Source organism: Hippopotamus amphibius, chromosome 8, assembly GCF_030028045.1.
Source record: "Hippopotamus amphibius kiboko isolate mHipAmp2 chromosome 8, mHipAmp2.hap2, whole genome shotgun sequence".
In the NCBI taxonomy this organism is placed as follows: Eukaryota; Metazoa; Chordata; class Mammalia; order Artiodactyla; family Hippopotamidae; genus Hippopotamus; species Hippopotamus amphibius.
This window is the reverse complement of record NC_080193.1, coordinates 27981082-28001852: the sequence shown is the minus strand read 5'-3', so window position 1 is coordinate 28001852 and position 20771 is coordinate 27981082. Positions and strand designations below refer to the sequence as shown.

At 47.0% G+C, this 20771-nt stretch overlaps 1 protein-coding gene across 7 annotated transcripts; it reads left to right on the top strand.

Annotated features, from left to right (window-relative positions):
• The first annotated feature begins 1670 nt into the window (after positions 1-1670).
• Positions 1671-20258, top strand: ZNF605 (zinc finger protein 605). 7 transcript variants are annotated; one of them, XM_057746148.1, is made up of 8 exons: positions 1671-1744; positions 2729-2795; positions 6395-6521; positions 8033-8119; positions 8526-8692; positions 11631-11751; positions 11978-12070; positions 15453-20258. In XM_057746148.1, exons 5-8 carry the CDS (start codon positions 8561-8563, stop codon positions 17243-17245), a joined length of 2139 nt encoding a protein of 712 aa, XP_057602131.1. In that variant the 5' UTR covers positions 1671-1744; positions 2729-2795; positions 6395-6521; positions 8033-8119; positions 8526-8560; the 3' UTR covers positions 17246-20258. The 7 variants fall into 7 exon arrangements, 6 of the variants coding, with proteins under 6 accessions (XP_057602131.1, XP_057602132.1, XP_057602136.1 ...); XM_057746151.1 differs by lacking the exon at positions 1671-1744 and adding an exon at positions 1765-1884; XM_057746152.1 differs by lacking the exon at positions 1671-1744 and adding an exon at positions 2071-2113.
• The last annotated feature ends 513 nt before the right edge of the window (positions 20259-20771 follow it).

Genomic DNA, 20771 nt, shown 5'->3' with positions numbered 1-20771 from the left:
TCTAGGTTGAATTTTTTTAAATAAATTTATTTATTTATTTATTTATTGGCTGTGTTGGGTCTTCATTGCTGCACTCAGGCTTTCTCTAGTTGTGGCGAGCAGGGGCTACTCTTCATTACAGTGGCTTCTTTTGTTGTGAAGCATGGGCTCTAGGCATGTGGGCTTCAGTAGCTGTGGCACGTGGGCCCAATAGTTGTGGCTTGTGGGCTCTGGAGCGCAGGCTCAGTAGTTGTGGCGCAAGGGCTTAGTTGCTCAGTGGCATGTGGGATCTTCCTGAATCAGGGATCGAACCCATGTCCCCTGAATTGTCAGGTGGATTCTTAACCACTGCGCCACCAGGGAAGCCCCTAGGTTGAATTTATTTACTGACTTTTCAGTATCTAATGAGATAATGATGCATGATTCCTCCTGTAATCTACTGATATGGTGAAAAGTCCTGCAATGACTTCTACTTGCTTATGATATATGTTTTTAAAGGTATTGCTTGGGGACTTCCCTGGTGGTCCAGTGATAAAGAATCCGCCTTCCAATGCAGGGGACACGTGTTCAATCCCTGGTTGGGGAACTAAGATTCCACATGCCGCAGAGCAACTAAGCTCACATGCTGCAAACTACAGAGCCGATGAGCCCTGGAACATGCACTGCTTCAGAACTAGAGAAGAGAAAACCCGCACACCACAACTAGAGAGAAGCCCACACGCTGCAACAAAAAGATCCCATGTGCCACAACTAAGACCCAACGCAGCCAAAAAAAAAAAGTAAATTAAAAAAAAAACTTTATTGAAAGTATTGGTTGATTCCATTTGCTATTTGTTTTAAAAATTTTCACATAAATATCATAAGTAAGACTGCTTTAGAGTTGTTTTATTTTTTTTAATTTACTTTTGGGTATAACTATTTTGCTATCTTTGTGTTAAGAAAAGGGTTCAGTCTAGATTTTTCTAGAAATTGGTAAGATTAAATTCTTTGGTAATGTGAACTATTCACCAATGAGAACACATGAGCCTGTAGCTAAAAACATTTTTAACCATCACTTTAGGTCTAAAAAAATATTATTTTCTTAAGTTAATTACTTAACTATTCCTTTGAATCACAAACTTCATTAAGTTCGAAATTTATTAACAAAGTTCATAGATTACATATAATTGAGCAAAATATTCTTTCACAAATATTTTAATTTGTTGTTCATGGCTAATTTTGTTTTTTCATTACCAATTGTTTTTGCTGTTTCTTCCCAATATTTGATAAAAATCTCTAGTACGTTTTACATTTCATTTAAAAAATTGGATTTATCAAGTTTAGTTTTTCCTATTTTAATTCCTCAATTTCTGCTTTCACATTCTTTAATTTCCTTCTCTTTCCATAATTACCTTTTATTTCTCCCCAAATCCCTCATTTCATTTATTTTCATTATTTTTGTTAGTACTATCGGACTGGATGTACTAAAACGTACCTACACTACTACTTTGATTTTATGCATTACTTTGCTCTATAATCAAAACTGGAAACGATGGTAAGCACATTACGAGCCGGCAGCGCCGGCTACACAATATCTGAACCCACAGCGCCCGGCGGCCGCAAGGAGCTCTGCAACGGGAAACCTGACACCTGTCCATCGGGGAGGCGCGCCGCAGCGCCCTCTGGGAAATGTAGTTCTAAAGCGAGCGGGACTCTGGGAAATGTAGTTCTGCGAGGACACTTCCGCGGCCCGGCCGTGTCTGCCTTGGCGCTGTGGGCCAGAGGGGTAAGGGTGTGGGGGGTGGGGGCGGGACGGCGGGGCTGCGGGCTGGCGGTGGCCTCGGAGTCCGGCCGGGGCCGCGGTGACCCCGGCGCGGACCTGCTCGGGGCGACGCCGGCGTGCGCGCGGACCGCCTCAGGAGCCGGGTGCGGGGCAGGCGCGGGAGGGCGGCCCTGCCGCGCAGGCGCCAATTCCGGTCCCCGTGGGGGGGTGAGGCTGTGGGGGAGGGGCGTGGGGCGGCACAGGGGAGGGGCCGCGGGGGCCACAGAGGCTGGGGGGTGGCAGGGCAGCGCGGAGGCGGGGGGCAGCGCGGAGGCGGGAGGCAGCGCCGTGCTGGGGGCAGCGTTTAGGGGACTGGGGTCTGTACGGATGGATGTAGGTAGCAGTGATGTGGGAGGCGGGAGGGAGATGTGGGGGGCAGGGCAGGGCCTCCCGTGGTGGTGGGAGATGAGGGGACTGTGAAGGGAGACTGGAGCTGATTAACTTGGGGACACTTGAGGGTCGAGATATCGGAATGTCTGCAAAAATCAATAATTTGGGGTTATGAAGGGGTGAGAGGGGTTGTGAAGCCGGGGGAGGGAATTAATTGGGTGCTGGGGGTCTCTGGGAGGGGCTTTTGGGGGAGACAGCCTTGAGGGGGTGGAGGCATCAGGCCCTGAGAGTGAGGGGGCCCAGAGGCTGCCCTCCGGAGTGAGTGGAGGGCCGTGTGGGGTCGGCCTGTGCCCTGGGGATGTGGGTTGAGAGTTTGTGTGTGGGAATAGTTAAGACTGTAGTGACCTGTGATTTGGGTGCCTTTGGGTTGGTGATTGGGATGGACATTAAGGCCCTGTAGGGGTCTGTTTGGGGGGCCTTTGGAGGTCTCAGAGGGGGTGGACTGAGGATTTCATTGACAGGAAGGCCTGTTGGTTGCTGCAGTATTGGACTGTACCTGAGCCCTGTGCTTCTTGGAAATGGAAAGGTTAAGAAATCTCCCTCTCTCTTGGGTTCCAGGAAGCAGCTTGCTGCAAAGAACTCCCTTCCTACACGACTCCCTTGTTTACCTGTGACAAGGCCATAGGTAAATATGACACCAGCCCCTCTCATCCTTTGCCTCATCAATGATTAGCTGAACTGCTTGTTCTCACTGTTCCAAACTTTGGTCCAGCTTCTCTTCTCTACGCAGTTCCCTGAACTTCGGTCTACCCGCAGCTTGAGCAGCTTACAGTCCACCCCGTCCCCCCCAAAACTGGCCAGCCTCTGGTGAAATGTCCTCTCATCTGCTGTCTGGTCACTGCCCTCTGAGGCCCACACCTTGCAGAAATGCTTGTACCTCTTAGGGCCACAGTGCTCTCCCTATGTCAGCACCCCGACCCCCCCACAATGATAAATCCTTGGAGTAAAATATTTCTTTGCTAAGTCTGCATTTGTTTTTTGTTTTTTTGTTTGTTTTATTTGGTTGCGCCAGGTCTTAGTTCCGGCGGGCAGGCTCCTTAGCTGCAGCTTGCAGACTCCTTAGTTGCGGCTCTTGGGCTTCTTAGTTGCAGCATGAATGTGGGATCAAACTTGGGCCCCCTGCATTGGGAGCACAGAGTCTTATGCACTGCGCCACTAGGGAAGTCCTTGCATTTGTTTTGTTTTTTTGTTTGTTTGTTTTTGTTTTGTTTTTTTGAAGTTATGCAAGAAAGGTTTTATTCAAGAGTATTGCAATAGAGGAGAGAGATTGTACTCAACTTTGTTAAAGCAAAAAGGAAGAAAGTTTTTAAGTAAAAGGGGTGAGCAGGTGGAAAAGGACTAGAGGACATTTAAGGGACGGGTTGGTCAATGTGATTAGACCCTGTGTGCTTGCTAAGTTGCCTGCGTTTGTTTTTGACTTGACAGTTCAATGGTAGCTTTTTCCGTGGAGGGGAGTGATGGGTGGCCCATATTTGGGGATCTTTTGGCTGAGGTGTCAGGTTGGAGGCAGTGTCAGTGATAGGTGTCTGCACACAAGTTAACGGGTGGCCTGTGGGGGGTTTTGAGTGGAAAATGGGGGTGGTACTTGGCGTCATTGGAGGGGCCGGGGGGTGTCGGTGTTTGTGTAGAGCTGGAGGCCCTTGGAGGGTAATGAGCTGTGGGGATGTCAGTGAGTAGTGGGTGAGCATGGAGTGAACTAGAGAGTGAGTATCAGGGAGGTGAGTGTCTGGTGGCCCTGTGTGATGAGGGGCTAGTTTAGGGGGCAGGTGGTGATGGAGATAGCAAGCCTGCGGGGAGCTCTGTGAAGGTGAGTGGGTGGGCACCACAGGAGGGAGTTCTGCGGGGGTCCTTTGGGGTTTAGCATTTGGGGTTTCACTGACTAAGTTTCTAGTCAGTGAATAGACTGGAGGTTAGAGTGGGGTTTGGAGGAGCCGGTCATGGGGTTTCTTGGCCTTGGTATTGAGAAGCCTGTGGGAGTCAGAGGTGAGGGGCTCTGGGGTCATAATAACCAAGGGCTCCATAGGGCTGCCTGTGGCTAGTGCACAGGGCTGAGTGAGGGAGAGCCTGCTATGACCTGGAGTCAAGGGTTCTGTGGGTGTCTGCTTGGAGGTCGGCTGTGGAGAGACTTTGGGATTCATTGATTCACTTCTGTGGATTGGTTTTGTCACTGGTGGTTGGTGATGGGGGGCTTTGCTAGAGGAGTTGTTGGGGACCCAGTGTGTGTCGTTGACAGCCCAGACACCTGGTGGGGGTGTGGGGGAGGCGATGGGCACATGGGGTTTATGGGGTCAGTGGTCCTGTGGTCTGGAGACGTGTGTTCAGTGATCTGGGGGATAGGGGAGTCTCAGGTGGTCAGTGAGTGTGATGGAGGCGGTCTTTGGAACCCGTATTCGAGGGGCTTTGGGTATTGGTGATTGCGGGGCCTGGTAAGTTTTGGGGTTTGGGTGGGTCCCACGTTGGCTCAGGCAGGACTCTCCTGTTGTGACTTCTGTTCAGTAACCATGTTGTCCTTAGTTCTTTGGCCCTTCTCACCCAGCACGTACGTGACCATGTTGTTCAATGATGGCTCCTTTTACTTGAATATTTCCTTGCTTAGAAGTTCTCAGAGACCCCACAGGCAGCCCTTTGCGTCTGATGCTCCTAGCCAGGCCTGACTGGCCTGCAGCCTTCCAAGGTGGGCTCCTCCTTCACAGGGCACGGCTGAAAGTCATCTCCAAGGAGTGTCCTCCAGCCACCCACTCCTCTGGCACATCTGAAGGTTCTTCTGAGCACTCTCACCATCTGAAATTATTTTACTTACTTGTGTGTCTGTTTCCCATCCGAGAGGGCACGGACCGTCTGTCTTGTTTAGTGGTCCCTCCCACGTGCCCAGAACAGGGCCCGGTAGTAAGAGGCCTTCAGCAAATTGCTGCTTCCTCAGCCCATAAATGAGACTGTGAGTGTGTGTCTGTGTCTGCGTTAGTATGTGAGTGTGTGTGTGTGTGAGAGAGAGAGAGAGATCTGATGTGGATGTGACAGCAGAGTGCAAGAGTACGTTGGGGTCCTGGGGGAGGAACCAGGGTGACTGTTTGGGTGTTAGTACAGTCGGCACGTCCCCTTTTCCAGAGGAGAGGCTGCAGAAGGTCTCCTGTGCATCAACCCAACAGGGGTCCAGACAAGATAGAAGCTTCCAGGGCAGGTGGGCCTGCATCTCAGGGGCCCCAGGTTTGGAAAGCAGTGACTCTGGGGTCTCTTTTCACTGGGCCTCCTACACCATTGGGCCGTGCCTGTGGCCCAGGAGCCCCAAGGAGCTCCCTGCGCATCTCGGGAACTCTCCCAGGACATTTGTCATGAGAGACCTGTTCTCATGCACCACACTCTTCACACTGGTTTCAGGAGAGTCCAGTTTCACTCAGGGAGTCTGGCCTTGGTGTCTGCTGCACCCCATGCATGGGCAGAACCCACGTCATTCTTCTCTATTCCCACCTGCAGGAGTTCTTCCTGCCCTGGACACCCTCGCTCTGCCCTCTGCCGCTGTTTCAGGTCGAAATTCCGAATCCAGTTTGTCCAGACTGGCTGGTCCTTGACTCCCCAGGACCCTCAGCACCTGGTTAGCATGGGACCTGCCCTTCCTCCCTGGCTTGAGTCTCCCCTCGATTCTCTAAAGGACGAGGATGGAAATGGTTAAGGCCCGCGAGAGATGATGCCGGGAGCTGGTCCGTGGCTGGCGGTGTCGAGCAGCATGCCTGGGTTTCCTTCCTCTTTCCCTTGCTGACCAAGGGTGTGGGTCTTCTAAGTGGGCAGCCTGATTCCAGCCCTCAGCCCAGCTCTGGGGATAGGCAGGAAGGGTCTCAAAGGGGCCAGTATTCTCTCCACTCTTGTTAGACACCTTGGAGCAAGACCAGGCAGTCTGCTAACACCCAGGCATAACTTTCTTCCCTCATTTGTGGAGGATGAGTCCCCTGCCCCCAGTCTTTGATACAACAAGGGGCTCCTGCTCTACATCTCCTCAGCTTACTTTCCAGAAAAATGCCCACTGACCATCTACCACATCTGGTCTTCCTCGCAGCCTGTCAGCCCGTGGGGACCAAGCTGGGAGCATGAGGAGCTCTTGGGGCGCCCAGCCGTCGCTCCCAGACCACAGCCGTGGACCACAGCTCTAGACATGTCTTGGCTGGGAGGTGGAGTTTGTCCCTCGTGCCCCCAGGTTTACTGGGAACCGTGTTTCTGGACGTTTCCTTTCAGGTGTATCCTCATGAAGGAAGTCACATCCCTGTGCCACCCCGCTCTGAGCCCGGGGAGTCCTTGGCTCTGATCTGGTATCTGTCTGGCATAAGTGACCTCATTCATGAGCAGTGGAGAAATTGGAAGTGTAAGTATTTGTGTGCATGAAGATGTCGTGTTTTTTGTGATTGTGCTGATCTTAACTCTTGGTCCATCTGTTCCAATATTTCTGCCTCAGATGATCTCTGATATGCAGTTTGTGATCTTTTAAAAAGTTTTAAAATAGTGGTTGTACTCATTTATTTGGTTATTTGGCTTGTTGGGGAAATAATTTAAACCAAACTCTGCCAATCCAGAAAACTTCTCCAAAAAGTAGAAGAGAAAGAATAGGTTGTTATTTTTCTTTAATTTTTAAAAAAAATTTTGTTAAAATTTTTTTGGCCGCATACTTGGCATGCAGGATCTTAGTTCCCCTACCCGAGATAAAACCTGTGCCCCTGCAGTGGAAGTGTGGAGTCTTAACCCCTGGACCACCAGGGAAATCCCTTAGAATGGTTTTATTATTGAATAAAAATTAAACCAGAATTTGATGGCCACCTCAGGCAATCTGCTAAAGACATTGCAAGAGATAGGAAGAGATCGCACCCTTTTCTGTAGGCAGGCAGCTACAACCATTATACACATGGTCTCAAGATAAGTGATAATTTGTCACACATAGTTCATCCTAAACTTACCTGGTCATTGGGGTGGCTACCATGTTAGCCACTTGCCTTCATCCAAAGGAAAAATACACCTGTCGTATCTGTATGATGAGAGCTGGGTGCCAGAGTCAGTCTGGTTAGGCTCCTGTCCTCCCAGAGGCCCGGAGACAGGGATGTGCCTTCCTGGGTGGTTGCAGAGACAGCTCCCAGGTCCTGAGGAAAGACGTTCTTAGTTGTTAAACTTAGTTTTAGGAAACATTTATATACATCCCTAAGGGGCAGAGAAAGATTTTGTAATTACAGATTTTCTACAGTAAACACTTTTTGAATAGGGTTCTGGGAGTCTTTTTCTTTTTAATTTCTATTTGCCCTCACAGTCTCTGAGCTGTATCCACCTAGAGGTGTTATCTGCTCTCCTGCTCTAGTAGTTGCTTTAGGGAAGGGCTAGGCCAGGCCTTCCAAGCAAAGGGGAGGGAAAGGGCCCTAGGGCAGCAGTGTGGACCTCAGAACCAGCGGATAGCCCCAGACCCACCACCTGTCCACGTAGCTCCTCCAGTCGGAGATCAGAGACCCTTAGAAAGAAGCAGGTGTGGAGCAGTTTCCTTGGAGTACATTCCCGAAGGCAGCTGGGGCCCTGCCATTTCCATGATTCCTAAACTCAGCAGGGGTTTTGAGCTGCCTTCTCTCACCCTTTGGGAACCTGTGGCCTGGGCTGTTCTGCTGATTTCTGAGGGAAGGGGCAGGCAGTATTTGCCTGAATGTGAGCTGAGGAAGAAAGAATGGAAAAGATTTCCTTAGGCATCTCTTCTCACTGCATCTGCTCTGGGCTGTAGCACGGCTGCTCAGATGGAAACTCACACCTAAGCATCAGCTTCACAGCTGCCTCCATCTCCCCTGGGGTCTCTCCTCATGGCCATTTCTTTTAGTTCCTCTGATCTATGCTTTCCTTTTGCTCCAGGGCTGATTTTGGAGTAGAGAGCCAGCACCCAGGCTGCTTCACCATTTTGACCTAAAAGCCATTTCCCATTCCCTGTCCTGCCTGGAAGTGAGTGGCATTTTATCCTGTAGTACCTGTGCAGGTGGTTTCATTTAAGGGCCCCTGGGATGAGGTGTTGCAGGGTGGGTGAGCCAGGACTGTATTTGCAGACTTTGTTGCCATCTCTACATAGGGGTTTGAGGGGATGAGGCTCCCCTGGGGTCTTTGGTTGAACAGCGAGGCAGGTGGCTGCCATCAGGCATTCCCAGGTGGGAGCCGGGCTGCAGGGCACAGTGTGTAGTGCTCGCCTGATCTTCCTGTGGTCAGCCTGACTGACACATGCCAGTAGCTCAGTTTCCATCCTGTTTCTTAGCTCTAGCAAACAGCCTGTCTGGGTTCCCAGTCACAGAGAACCAAGATTGAAGTCCCCCGATGAATTACATCATCTAAAATAAAATTCCCACTGCACCTCCAGGCCATGGCTCTCAGGAACGAGAAAACTCACGTGAGATGAGAAAGAAGAGGCCTCAGGACCGAGGGTATGTTCCCAGTCCACAGACCTTTGACCAGAGGCCTTTTCCAGAGCATCAGGACAGAGCAGAGCAGATTTCCCAGGAACGGGGGAAGATGATCAAGTCACAGGTGAGTGATTTGTCCTCCAGCAGTTTTATCTGTGGGTGTGATGAGGCTTACAGGCATCTCTGCAACCAACAGGAAAGGTCTAAATACATTTAAATTATAACCAGAGGAGGACTTCCTGGGTGGCGCGGTGGTTAAGAATCTGCCTGCCAATGCAGGGGACACAGGTTTGATCCCTGCTCCAGGAAGATCCCATGTGCCGCGGAGCAACTAAGCCCGTGTGCCACAACTACTGAGCCTGTGCTCTGGAACCCGTAAGCCACAACTATTGAGCCTGTGCTCCACAACAAGAGAAGCCATGGCAATGAGAAGCCTGCGCACCACAATGAAGAGCAGCCCCCGCTCACCGCAACTAGAGAAAGCCTGAGTGCAGCAACAAAGACCCAACACAGCCAATAAATAAATAAATAAATTTATTAAAAAAAAAACTATAACCAGAGGAGATAAAACTTTGGGAAGGAAGATGTCAGAAGAAGCACCAGGTGGATCATAGAATCACATGGAAGTCTTGAAGTTGGGACACAGATGTAAGAGGACTAAGGCCCTACCCTGGGATGTTCCCAGAAGCCACCACAGAAAGACAGACAGGAATAGTTGCATGGTTTCCTCTGTCAAAAAAGCAGACCATTTACCCAGTGGAAGCAAGAATTTCCTGATGATTACCTGTAAAGAAAGCATTTTGATAGCTCTTTATGTAGATTACATGACGGACAACGTCCTGAGATTGGTGAACGTGTTTCCGAGGGCTGTTGCTCACAGGTCCTCAGTGTGGGAGAAGGACGCCGGTGCACAGAGCACAGGAACAGCAGCGGGCCTGGGCACACGTCCTACCGGTGCTCTGGTTTAGGGAAGAAGCCTGAATCACCTGGCACAGCTGGTCATTACAAGACCATCAAACACGGACTTCCTAGGTGGCGCAGTGAGTAAGAATACACCTGCCAATGCAGGGGACACGGGTTCAATCCCTGCCCCAGGAAGATACCACATGCTGTGGAGCAACTAAGCCCGTGCACCACAACTATTGAGCCTGCACTCTAGAGCCCGTGAGCCACAACTGTCGAGCCCATGTGCCGCAACTACTGAAGCCCACACGCCTAGAGCCCATGCTCTGCAACAAGAGAGGCCACCTCAATGAGAAGCCGGCGCACCACAATGAAGAGTAGCCCCCATTCGCCGCAACTAGAGAAAGCCCATGTGCAGCAATGAAGAGCCAACACAGCCAATAAAATAAATAAACAAACAAACAAATAAATAAATAAATTTATTAAAAAAAAAAAAAAGGACCTCACACAGCCCCATAAGTATTCTCTCAGTTGGAATTTTGATACTTTTTATGTAGAAATATTTTCACTTCTGCTGGCAAAAGCTGGACAGGAGGGTATCTGCCTTCAGCTCCTTTTCCTGACTTTTTTTCTTTTCTTTTCTTTTTTTTTGATGTATAGTTGTGATAGTTTCTGCTATACAGCTAAGTGACTAAGTTTATATATATTTATATATACATATATATACACATAGTTTTTCATATTCTTTTCCATTATGGTTTATCGCAGGAGACTGGCTATAGTTCCCTGTACTAGACAGTATGGCCTTGTTGTTTATCCGGTCTCTATGTAATATAGTTTGCATCTGCTAATCCCAAAGTCCCATTCTTCCCCTCCCCTCCAGACTTTGTTGACTCAGGAAACAACTGCAGTGTCCCTTCGCCTTTCAAAGTGATTCCCATCTACCTAGCTGACCTCTCCCTCTTTTCCTCCTTCCATTCCTTTACTTCTTTTAAAAATTCTATGGTTTAAAGCAGCACCCAGCACTATCAGCTTCTCCCCTTTGCTGCTGTGTCTATGTCAGGAGCTCAGCAGAGCTAAGGCTGAGCCCCAGGTGTCAGGGTGGCTGGTGGCAGCAGCACCAGGTGACGGTAGCCAGGGCGGTGGGTTGGGTGGGTCAGCTCAGGTGTGGGCCATCTCACTGCCTGTGGAGCCCCGAACAGAAAGCTCAGCAGGTGCATGGACTCAGGGATCAGGAGGCGGGGAAGGGAAGGAGGGAGTGGAAAGTGCAGGGTACTGGTCAGAGTGGGGACAGTGTCTTCAGGTCTCCCCCAACAAGGGAATCTTAGGCACCTGAGAAAGGCCTCTGCCGAAGGCCTCAGTTGGAAACGCAGGGCGCACAAGATCCTGGCAGACCCCTCGGAGCCCATGGCTGTAGGTTTTTAATGAGAAGCGAGATTCCTCAGCTCAGCCCCTTGATTTGTCAGGACCTGAGTGAGAAACAGGCAACCCTGTCATGGACCTGAACAGGTCAGGCCTCAAGGGCCCAAGACAGGAACCGGGAACTAATGTGGGGCAGCAGCAGACCGGGCCCTGAGGAAGAGCCCCCATGAGGGTGTGGGGCTGGCCCCCCGACTGGAGGTGGTCTTGGCCCATTGGGAGGCTCCTCGAAGGGCTGTGTGAACCTTCTGACCTGGCACAGGCAGCGGTCCGCGTAGCACAGCTCTGGCAGCAGGTGGAGGCCTGCCTGAACGCCTGCCAGGGCTGAGGCAGTGGGGTCACCACGGCTGGGTGTACACCCAGGATGCAGGCCCAGAGCCCCCACACAGGGCACATTTTCATCAGCTAGTTGGGGTAACAGGGCCCCCACAGGGCTGCTTCACCACGTGTCCCAGAGAGTAGGAGAGGGTCCCCAAGGCGGAAGTCACGTTCTCTTACAACCTGATCCAGCACTTCCCCTCCTGTTCCATTCAGTGTAAGTGAGTTAGTAAGTCCAGCCTGTATTCAGGAACTGGCGGGGGCGGGGTGGGGAGGGGGGCAAGGGGTGCGGTGCATGGCTTGTAGGAATTAAATGAAAGCATAAATCCCAGGAGCTGGAGGCCACCTGTCACTGTAGAGAATAAAGCCTGTATTCAGCACAGAGAATGACTTCAGATTTACCAGGGATTATGCTTTTTCAGATATTGTTTGAGGACGTGGCCGTGGACTTCACGGTGGAGGAATGGCAGCTCCTTAATCCTGCTCAGAAGACCCTGTACAGAGACGTGATGTTGGAGAACTACAGCAGTCTGGTTCTCTTGGGTAAGAACACTCTATGTAACACAGTGTGAGCTCAGCAACTGTGGGCCCTAAGGTGGTACAGAGCTGGGAACTGAGTTTCAGATGTCAAAGATTCTTTGATTTCTACACCCATTTGAAAGGTTCTTACTTGCTTGCCTTGTTTTATAGCTTGTATAGTGAAATATTCTTTATATTTAAGAGCCCCTCAGCCCAAGCAATTGGGACTCTCTCTGTTTCCAACTGACAGGTTATCAAATGATCAAACCTGAGGCGATTTTTAAGCTGGAGCAAGAAGAGCCATGGGTATTAGGTGAAGAAATCCTAAGTCAGAACTTTCCAGGTGAGAAACAATCAGGTATATGGCAGGCAGTGGAAGTTAAGTCTCAGGTTTTTGATGATAGGTTGGTATTTTGAAATGTTATTTGTAAAACTGTGTTTGAAGTTCCTATATCTTTAGAGTTGACTCAGGGCTAGTGACACGAGTCTTTCCTGAGTTTGCATGTGCTCTCTACCCTGGTCTCTGCATCAGGATGTGTCTGCTTTGATGGAGCTGGTGATGAAAGGCCCCCTCTTCCGTACCCAGTGGCATAGTCATTTAGAACCTATCTTCTTGAATACACCACTTCTGCTAGCTTCCGCAGTCCCACCTGCACAGGTGGGCTTCTTTCCTCCTCTTTAAGAATTCATAATTTTTTCCTATTTTAGGTGCCACTGATTACTTTGGGTTTCCTTTTTTATTTTTCTTTTCTCTCCCTAATTTGTCAGACTTCTGTTTGAAACCAGCATAGAGTAGAAGGTGAGTCCTTGGATACAGGATAAAAGTCTAATGCCTTAAGCCTTCTTCCCGCCTCCCTGCAGATGGGAACATCAGGGTCAGCATCCAGGGCATTTTTCTGGTGCCTTTGATGTTCGGCTTCTGAAGATTCTTGCTTATCCCTTCAAGTAGCCTGCTGGGTTAAGACCTGCTCGGTGATATTTCAATTCCATTTGTGCTGAAGACCCTTGCAGTGTGGCAGCATCTTATATGCAGTTTTCTCCTGTGGGCAGAGGTTATGGTGGACTCCACTTGAAGCAGTTCCTTCCTCGTGTCTTCCATGTTTGTTTCTCTGCACGTGGGCTACACTTTCCCATTTAGATGCCCCCCTCCCCCCACTTCCCTTTAAGCCCTTTTCTCACCTCCAGTGAGTGTTCCTTCACGCCCAACCTTTTCTGAAATCTCTGCCCACAGAGCAGTATTGTAGGAACCCGGGTCTGGTCACGTTATCTGTAATTCCTTAACCAGTTAGGTCTTAAGGCTTTTTTCCCACACAGAAAGATGGCAAGTAACTTATTCTTCTCTGTTCTCTATGGAATTTATGCTGTGTAATTACTAAATACTTCATTAATTGGTTGTTGTGAGGCCAGGTAAGGCAGGAGCTTTCTTATTTATTGAATATTTCTTTAGTAAAAAGATTTTCATCTAAGTAAGTATTTCAGCTTACCTTGGGAAATATTTCAAATTACAGATGTCTAGGCACCATTCACATGGATTATTAGGACTGGGGATGTGTAGTCTGGAAAAGCTGTCAAGATAGGCTTTATGTTTCCCCATTAATTTAGAAGCACTCTATTTTGTGGAATGTGAGGAATTAAGATAAAATATGTCATGAAATAACCTTTGCAGGACCAGAGAATTTTAATTTAGAAGAAAATACAAAACTAATTCAGTGTTTGAACATGAAGCATTTGTGTCAAAGTGCAAAGTTAATTATCAAGATTAGCTGTAGAGAAAGGAATTGCTTTAGAAGTTTAGAAGAGTATTTATTCTCCATGCATTGAGGGCTTGTTACTCGCTATGTAGTGGGGGTAGAGCAATGAAAAATGCAAACCTATTCCCTGCCCTCAGGGTTTACACGCTAGGTGGAGAGGCAGAAGCATGGTGATTTCCTGTTTGGTAAGTGCCATGCAGGGAACAAACAGGGTGTTTGTTAGTGCGCCTTTAGAGTACCGTGAGCCAGGCATGCTGGAAGCTGAGCAAATGCAGTTTCCTCTGGCAGGAAAGGCCTGGGGTCAGTGGGAGGGGAGGAGCCCAGCGGGTGAAAGGGAGTGGAGGGTGGGGCGGAGTCAGCACACAGGGAGCTGTAATGAAAGTCTGGGTTTATCAAAAGTTTCTAAGCAAGGGGTTAAAAGGCCTGAGTACGTTTTCTAAAGATTACCCGTTGTTGTATGGAGACTAGAATTGGGAGGGAGCAAGCCTAGATGTCGGAATATCAATTGAAAAATAGCGTGAAGTGAAGGCAGAGTGGACCAGAGTGTAATGGAAGCAGAGATGGGGAAACACAGGTGTACCGCCACCTAAAGTGACACCAGCGAAACAAGGTCCATGTGTTTGCCTAAGTGACAAGATTATTTTAAAATTTCTTGAAGATTTTTTGATACAGTGTAACTTCAGTATTTTTGATACAATGTAACTTCAGTATTCAATATCATGTAACTTATTAATTTGCACATCTATCTTCATCTTATTTCTTGATTTGATTAGAATTAAAATTTTTTATTTTTCTTTACTCTCATTTTCATGAAACAGTTTTTTGCAAGCTCTTCAAGTGGGTCTCACACTTCTGTGTCTACATACAACTCTTGCTTTTAACCTCCTAACTTCTTTCTAGTCTTTAAAATGTCCAAGAACAGTGTTATCATCCATACTCACTGAAGCTCAAAACCTTGAATCCTTTTTATCCTCTGTATCAGCAGCTCTAGTTGGGTCTTCCTCTGAAATGTCTGAGAGTTAGAGGAGGCTTTTTTTCCCCCAAGAAAATGATCCCACAGAAAAGGAGCAATTGCCTTATATTTGAGATGCCATATCTTTCACCTTGGGAGTATTACCTCACAATTCCTAGTAAAGAATATCATAAAGTAAACCTTTAAAAGATCATCTTAAAATAATAAATGGTCATATCGCAAAGATCACAAATAATTGTACTTAAGGGTTAAAAAAAAAAGCTATCCTAGTGTTATGCAAGGAATACTCGTGGTTTAGAATAATTTCCATCATGTACAGATTCAATACATAGATGATAGATTCAATTAAAATGTCAGAAATCTAAATACCAGTGTTCATGCTGAGCCCTGGAGAACTCTCTGTAAATCACAAAAAAGTAGCTCTCACGGTGGGGAAATTACTGATATCATTGATCTTGAATGAGATCATCACCTGAATGCACTGATAGTACAGAAAGCTAACATCTCACATTTCAGATGTGGGGTTGATACCCTGCCTTTGCTGTGCGTCATGTTCAGTGTTTCTTCCTCTGTGACGTTCAGCACTGTGTACTAATCTTGCTCCTCTCAGTCTTCTCTGATGGGGGTACTCACCTGCCTTTCTCCCGGATTTCTGCTACTAATAGTGTCTGGGTGTATCATAGATAATCAGTAGGTCATTGTGGAATGAGTACATCAACCACCCCAGTATCTGATTAGAAATTGCTCACCTCTCTCATCTCATCATGATCACTTGAGTATATTTCAGTGTTACTTATTTGAAAGTTGTGTTTATAAGCACTTGTAATTTCAAAATCTGTTTTCATTTCTATTAAAATTTTCAACGCCTAATAAGTAGACATTGTATTTGGGAGAATTTTTTTTTTTAATGGACTGGGGTCTTAGTCTCCATTTCAGATTTATTCAAATAAGCATAATCATTGGGGAAATTTACACAGTATGGTTCATTTTTTCCTTTTTAGAAGAAGTCTGGCTAGATAATAATCTCAAAATGTGGCACCAGGATAATCAAGACAAGCTTAAACGTATGGAGAGAGGCCATGAATATGACGTCTTTGGGAAAATGTTTCATTCAGGCATTAACTTTGATAATTTAGGAATGAGAGCCCATAAGTGTGGCACAGGTGAAAAAAGTTTGAAACATCCTTTTGATTTTCTTATCCCAAAAAGTAACTGTGAAAGAAAGAAACCTGATGAGCTTAATAACAGATTATTATTGTGTATCAAACCTGACAGAACCTGTGGTGGAATAAAATATTCTGATTGCAACAAATGTAGAAAAGTTAGCAGTAAAGAGCCAGGGCTCTGCAACCACATACCACATGCAGGAGTCTGTTTATGCATGGAATGTGGCAAGGTTTTCAAGAAAAAATCACAGCTCATTGTACATCAGAGAACTCATACAGGAGAGAAGCCCTATGGCTGCCGTGACTGTGGGAAAGCCTTCTCCCAGAAGTCACTACTCACTATTCATCAACGGATTCATTCAGGAGAAAAACCGTATGGGTGTGGTGACTGTCAGAAAGCCTTCAGTAGGAAGTCACTGCTCGTTTTACATCAGAGAACTCATACGGGAGAGAAGCCCTATGGCTGCAGCGACTGTGGGAAGGCCTTCAGCAGGAAGTCACAGCTTAAAAGACATCAGAGAACCCACACAGTAGAGAAGCCCTATGGGTGCAGTGAGTGTGGGAAAGCCTTCTCCCAGAAAATAAAGCTCATTACACACCAGAGGACACACACAGGAGAGAAGCCCTACAAATGTAGTGATTGTGGAAAAGCCTTCTTTTGGAAGTCACAGCTTATTACTCATCAGAGGGTGCATACGGGGAAGAAACCATATGCATGTAGTGAGTGTAGCAGAGCCTTCAGCAGGAACTCACTCCTCATCAGGCATCAAAGGATCCACACAGGGGAGAAGCCCTATGAGTGTAGCGAGTGTGGTGAAGCCTTCATCAGAAAACCACAGCTTGTTAAACATCACATGACCCATACAGGAGAGAAGAACTATCAGTGCAGTAATTGTGAAGAGGCCTTCTTTAAGAAGTCAGAACTAATTAGACATCAAAAAGTTCACTTAGGAGAAAAGCCCTATGGATGTGTTGAATGTGGAAAAACCTTCTTTGGGAAGTCACAGCTCCTGACACATCAGAGAACTCACACTGGAGAGAAGCCTTACGACTGCAGTGCCTGTGGGAAAGCCTTCTCCCAGAAGTCCAGCCTGGTATCCCATCAGAGGACACACACGGGGGAGAAGCCTTATGAATGCAGTGAGTGTGGGAAAACCTTCAGTGAGAAGTCGAGTCTCATTCACCATCAGAGAACTCATACTGGAGAGAAGCCCTTTGAATGTAGCGAATGTAGGAAAGCTTTTGCCTGGAAGCCACAGCTTCTTAGGCATCAGAGGATTCACACAGGGGAGAAACCCTATGAATGCAGTGAGTGTGGGAAGGCCTTTGTTCAGAAAGTACAGCTCATCAAGCATCAGAGAAATCATACAGGAGAGAAGACCTATGGCTGCAGTGACTGTGCAAAGGCTTTCTTTGAAAAGGCGCAGCTCATTATACATCAGAGAATTCATACAGGAGAGAGACCCTATAAATGCGGGGAATGTGGGAAGTCTTTCACTCGAAAGTCACACCTCATGAGGCATCAGAGGATCCACACAGGAGACAAATACTATGGATGCGGTGAGTGTGGGACAGCCTTCCACAGGAAGGCACAGCTCCTGATACACCAGAGAAGTCACGTGCTGTAGACATGGGTGAGTGCGGTGAGGACGGGAGTCCATGTCAGTCCCCTGACACTCTGCCGTCAGTGTCAGACCCCTGACACTCTGAGGACACGTGCAGGAGAGAAACTCGGTCACTGCAGTGGCTGTCTCCTCATACGGAGTTCAGAAAGAGAGTTTTTTTTTTTTAAGTGGACAGCATAGGAAAGCCTTCTCCCAGAAAACAAAACTTATTACATAGTGATGGCTCCTCAGCATGGAAGTCTTGTGATAAGTACAGACCTTTCGGTCAAAAGTGACAGCCTGTTAAATGTTTAGAATACCTAAACAGGAGAAAAACTCAACTGTCATAACAAGTGAGTGAAAGATTTCATCAGAAAAGGGTAACTCAGAGTACACTAGAGAATACGTACACAAAGGGAATACTGAGTGTTATGTATTAGAGATCTCATGCAGAGGAGTAGTGCTAATAGTCTGAAGAATTTGATAAGCATGATCCTATTAATTCTATAAAGATGTTGTGTTCATTGTATATAAATTATTATAAGAAAATAGGCATTTTAAAGTGGTAGCTGTGTTTTACGTGTGAAGACTTCTGTTTTCTGCTATGGTGGTATAAGAAGGACCAGATAGACTCTCCTGCCTTAAACAGCTAGAAACTGTACCATTTATGAGATGGTGGCTTTTAGACGTATGTCTGGCACAGGTTTGTGATCCCTGGCAGGAGGTGGACAAAGTGAGGAGAGCCCCACGACTGCCTAGTCTCGTCCCTGGGGGTAGCGTCCAGGCTGCAGGTCAGGGAGGGAAACAGACATGGTCCTGCTGAACTGAAGACAGTTGCCGAGCTGGCGTTTGAGGAGCCCTGGTAGCTAGAATTTGCAGGGAAAAGTGCTGCAGAGGAAGGAGCTCCCCAGAGAAGCTGCAGAAGTCCACAGTGAGTCCCCCTTGCGTCTCTGGCTTCAGTGCTGATTCACACATGTGTGGAAGGAAGCTGAGACCACAAGAGCAGCCCCAGAGCTCAGCGCAGGCTGTGGTGGCTCACATTCCCACCAGCCACACGCAGGCAGTGTTTAGCACGTGGGCGTCAAGAGAGTTCCCAGAACAGCATTGTCTTGGTGGGGAGGGTAACTAACCCTAGATTAAAAGCTACTCTGGACCCACAGTGTCCTGCCTCCAAACACTTACCCGGCGTGCCAAGAGGCAGGAACATATGGCCCTACTCAGAAGAAAAATCAGTCAGTAGAAGAGAAAAGACTAAAGTGATTGGAATTAGTAGACAAGGATGTTCAAATAGCTATTGTAAGGATAAAGCAGAGGAAAACATGAATTTGATGAAACCTAAAGTGGAAGATATATTTTTAAAAGTGCAAATGGAACTTCTCAGGATGAAAACAACATCTGATAATTAAAAAAAAAAAAAACAACTAGATGGAATTAAGAACATAGCAGAAATAGAAGGAGGAAAAAAAATCAATGAATTTGAAGAGTAAGTATAAAAATTATCCAAATGATATACACAGAGAGAAAAAGACTAGGGGGGTGGGGGGGGAGGAGAACAGGGAATTAGTTACAGTGGCGTAATATACATGTAATGGGGGGATCCAGAAGGAGAAAAAGGATTTGGGTAAACAATGGCTGAAGCTCAAAGAACCCAACACAAAAAGAAACATAAAGATGCCAGCGGACATCATAGTCAAATCGATGAAAACCAGTGTTAAAAAGAACAATTGTAAAATTTGTGGAGGAAAAAGACAACATATTCACAGAACAAAGAATAACAACATACGTCTGGTCAGAAACCATGCAAACTAGAAGACTGCAGACTTAACATCATTACATTACAAAAGAAAAAGAAGAACCCCCCCCCCCGCCCCCCCGCCCCGCAACCTGGAGTTTGGTTGCCTGTCAAAAACATCTTTCACAAGTGAAAGCAAAAGACTTCAAAAAAACAAAATCAGAGAGAGTCCCTGCTTTCAGGAAACGTTGAAGGAAGTTTGGGGGTAGCAGGTAAAGAACACTCTGGAAATGAAAGGTTCTGGAAATAGTGAATGTGTGGGTGAATATAAAAGATTTTTTTCTCATTTTAAAATCTTTTGAAAACCAAAGTAATGACAGTGTATTTTGGGTTTCGATCTATTTAGAAGTAAAGTGTACGACTGCAGTAGCACTCAAGTACAAATCTTTAAAAATAGTTGAACAGATGGCTCTGAGTCAGGAGCTCAGGTGACTTGCGTTTGTAGCAGCTGCACGATGGAAGCTGTCTGTGTGACGGATTTGAACACGTGCTGAGTGTTCCCCACGTCTCCACACCCATTCTCCTCCTCTCTCCACTCTGCCCACCCAGAGGGAGTGCACCACTCTTCTAGGGTTTCTGCTCAGGTTCGCACAGGGAGGTGTGCGCCAGCCCTCCCCGCTCCCTCCTGCTGGCCCATGTCCATGCTCTCAGATGTAAGGGTGTTAACTGCTCCTGGGGACCTCGCCATCCCTGGTTGGTTTTCTTAATTCTGAACACAAATCTGTAAATAGTTCCTTTATTAAATGTTCTTGAGTTGATCATTTGAGTGTAACATTTGTTTTCTGTGACGTGTTAAATGAGGAACGTTTGACCAACTTTTGAGTATCAGTTACTGTCCATGGGGCATAGGCTGACATCTGTTAAGATTTCTCACATTCAACATCAATATTTTCTCTTTGTGTTTTAGTAATTCAGTAGAAATTATAACAAAGTTCTATGTGGTTTTTGTTTTGTTTTGCTGCAAATGTGAATGGCTCTGGAGGTTGTGAGCATCTGCTCCATGTGCCTGTGGGGTTGCAGTTGTTACTAAACCTTCTTCAGTGATAGGAACCAAAACATCATGAGGTCTTCACACTACCTCTGGGTTAGCCGAACAGCTCACAAGAAAGCATTGCTATTTGTGTTAAATATGTACGGACAAGAAAAAGGTAATCCACTACTGAGTGAAGAAAAAAAGGAATGATGTACTGTACTTCCCTGTACTCTCATTTTAAAACCTCATGCTGTGCAATTAAAATACTCTTATTCCACATTCCACTGTTTTTTATTATGTATAATTCATGTAGTCTGTCCCCCATAGTCAAGATTTCCCATTTCAGGACTCAGAATCACCCCAGAGAGCCTCTTCAAAGGCTCCACACCAGTTCCCATCACAGACAGCATGCCAGATTGAAAATCAACTTTTCTAAGATTAAAACAGAGGTGCTTCAGGTATAAACTCATAGTTACATGAGTAAATTAGGCTGAACTAGACTATTAGAGAGGCCCGGTGTAGAGCACCGTCCCCTGTCATTTACCAGGTATTCTCTCTCACCCAGCCATTCTCTCCTGCTGACACCCACCCTCATTTGAAGGGAAGTAATTGCCGTCAGGCTACACAGTGGTATTTTCTCTTCCAGTCAGATTTGCATTTCGAGCTGCATTTTGAAAGAGCTCTTTGTGTAGTTTTTCCATTTCCTGTAACTCCAGGCGGGACCGTTCACAGTGTAGACTGTTAATAAACTTGTGTGTCACTCTGGTCCTGTCTTTATGGAATTA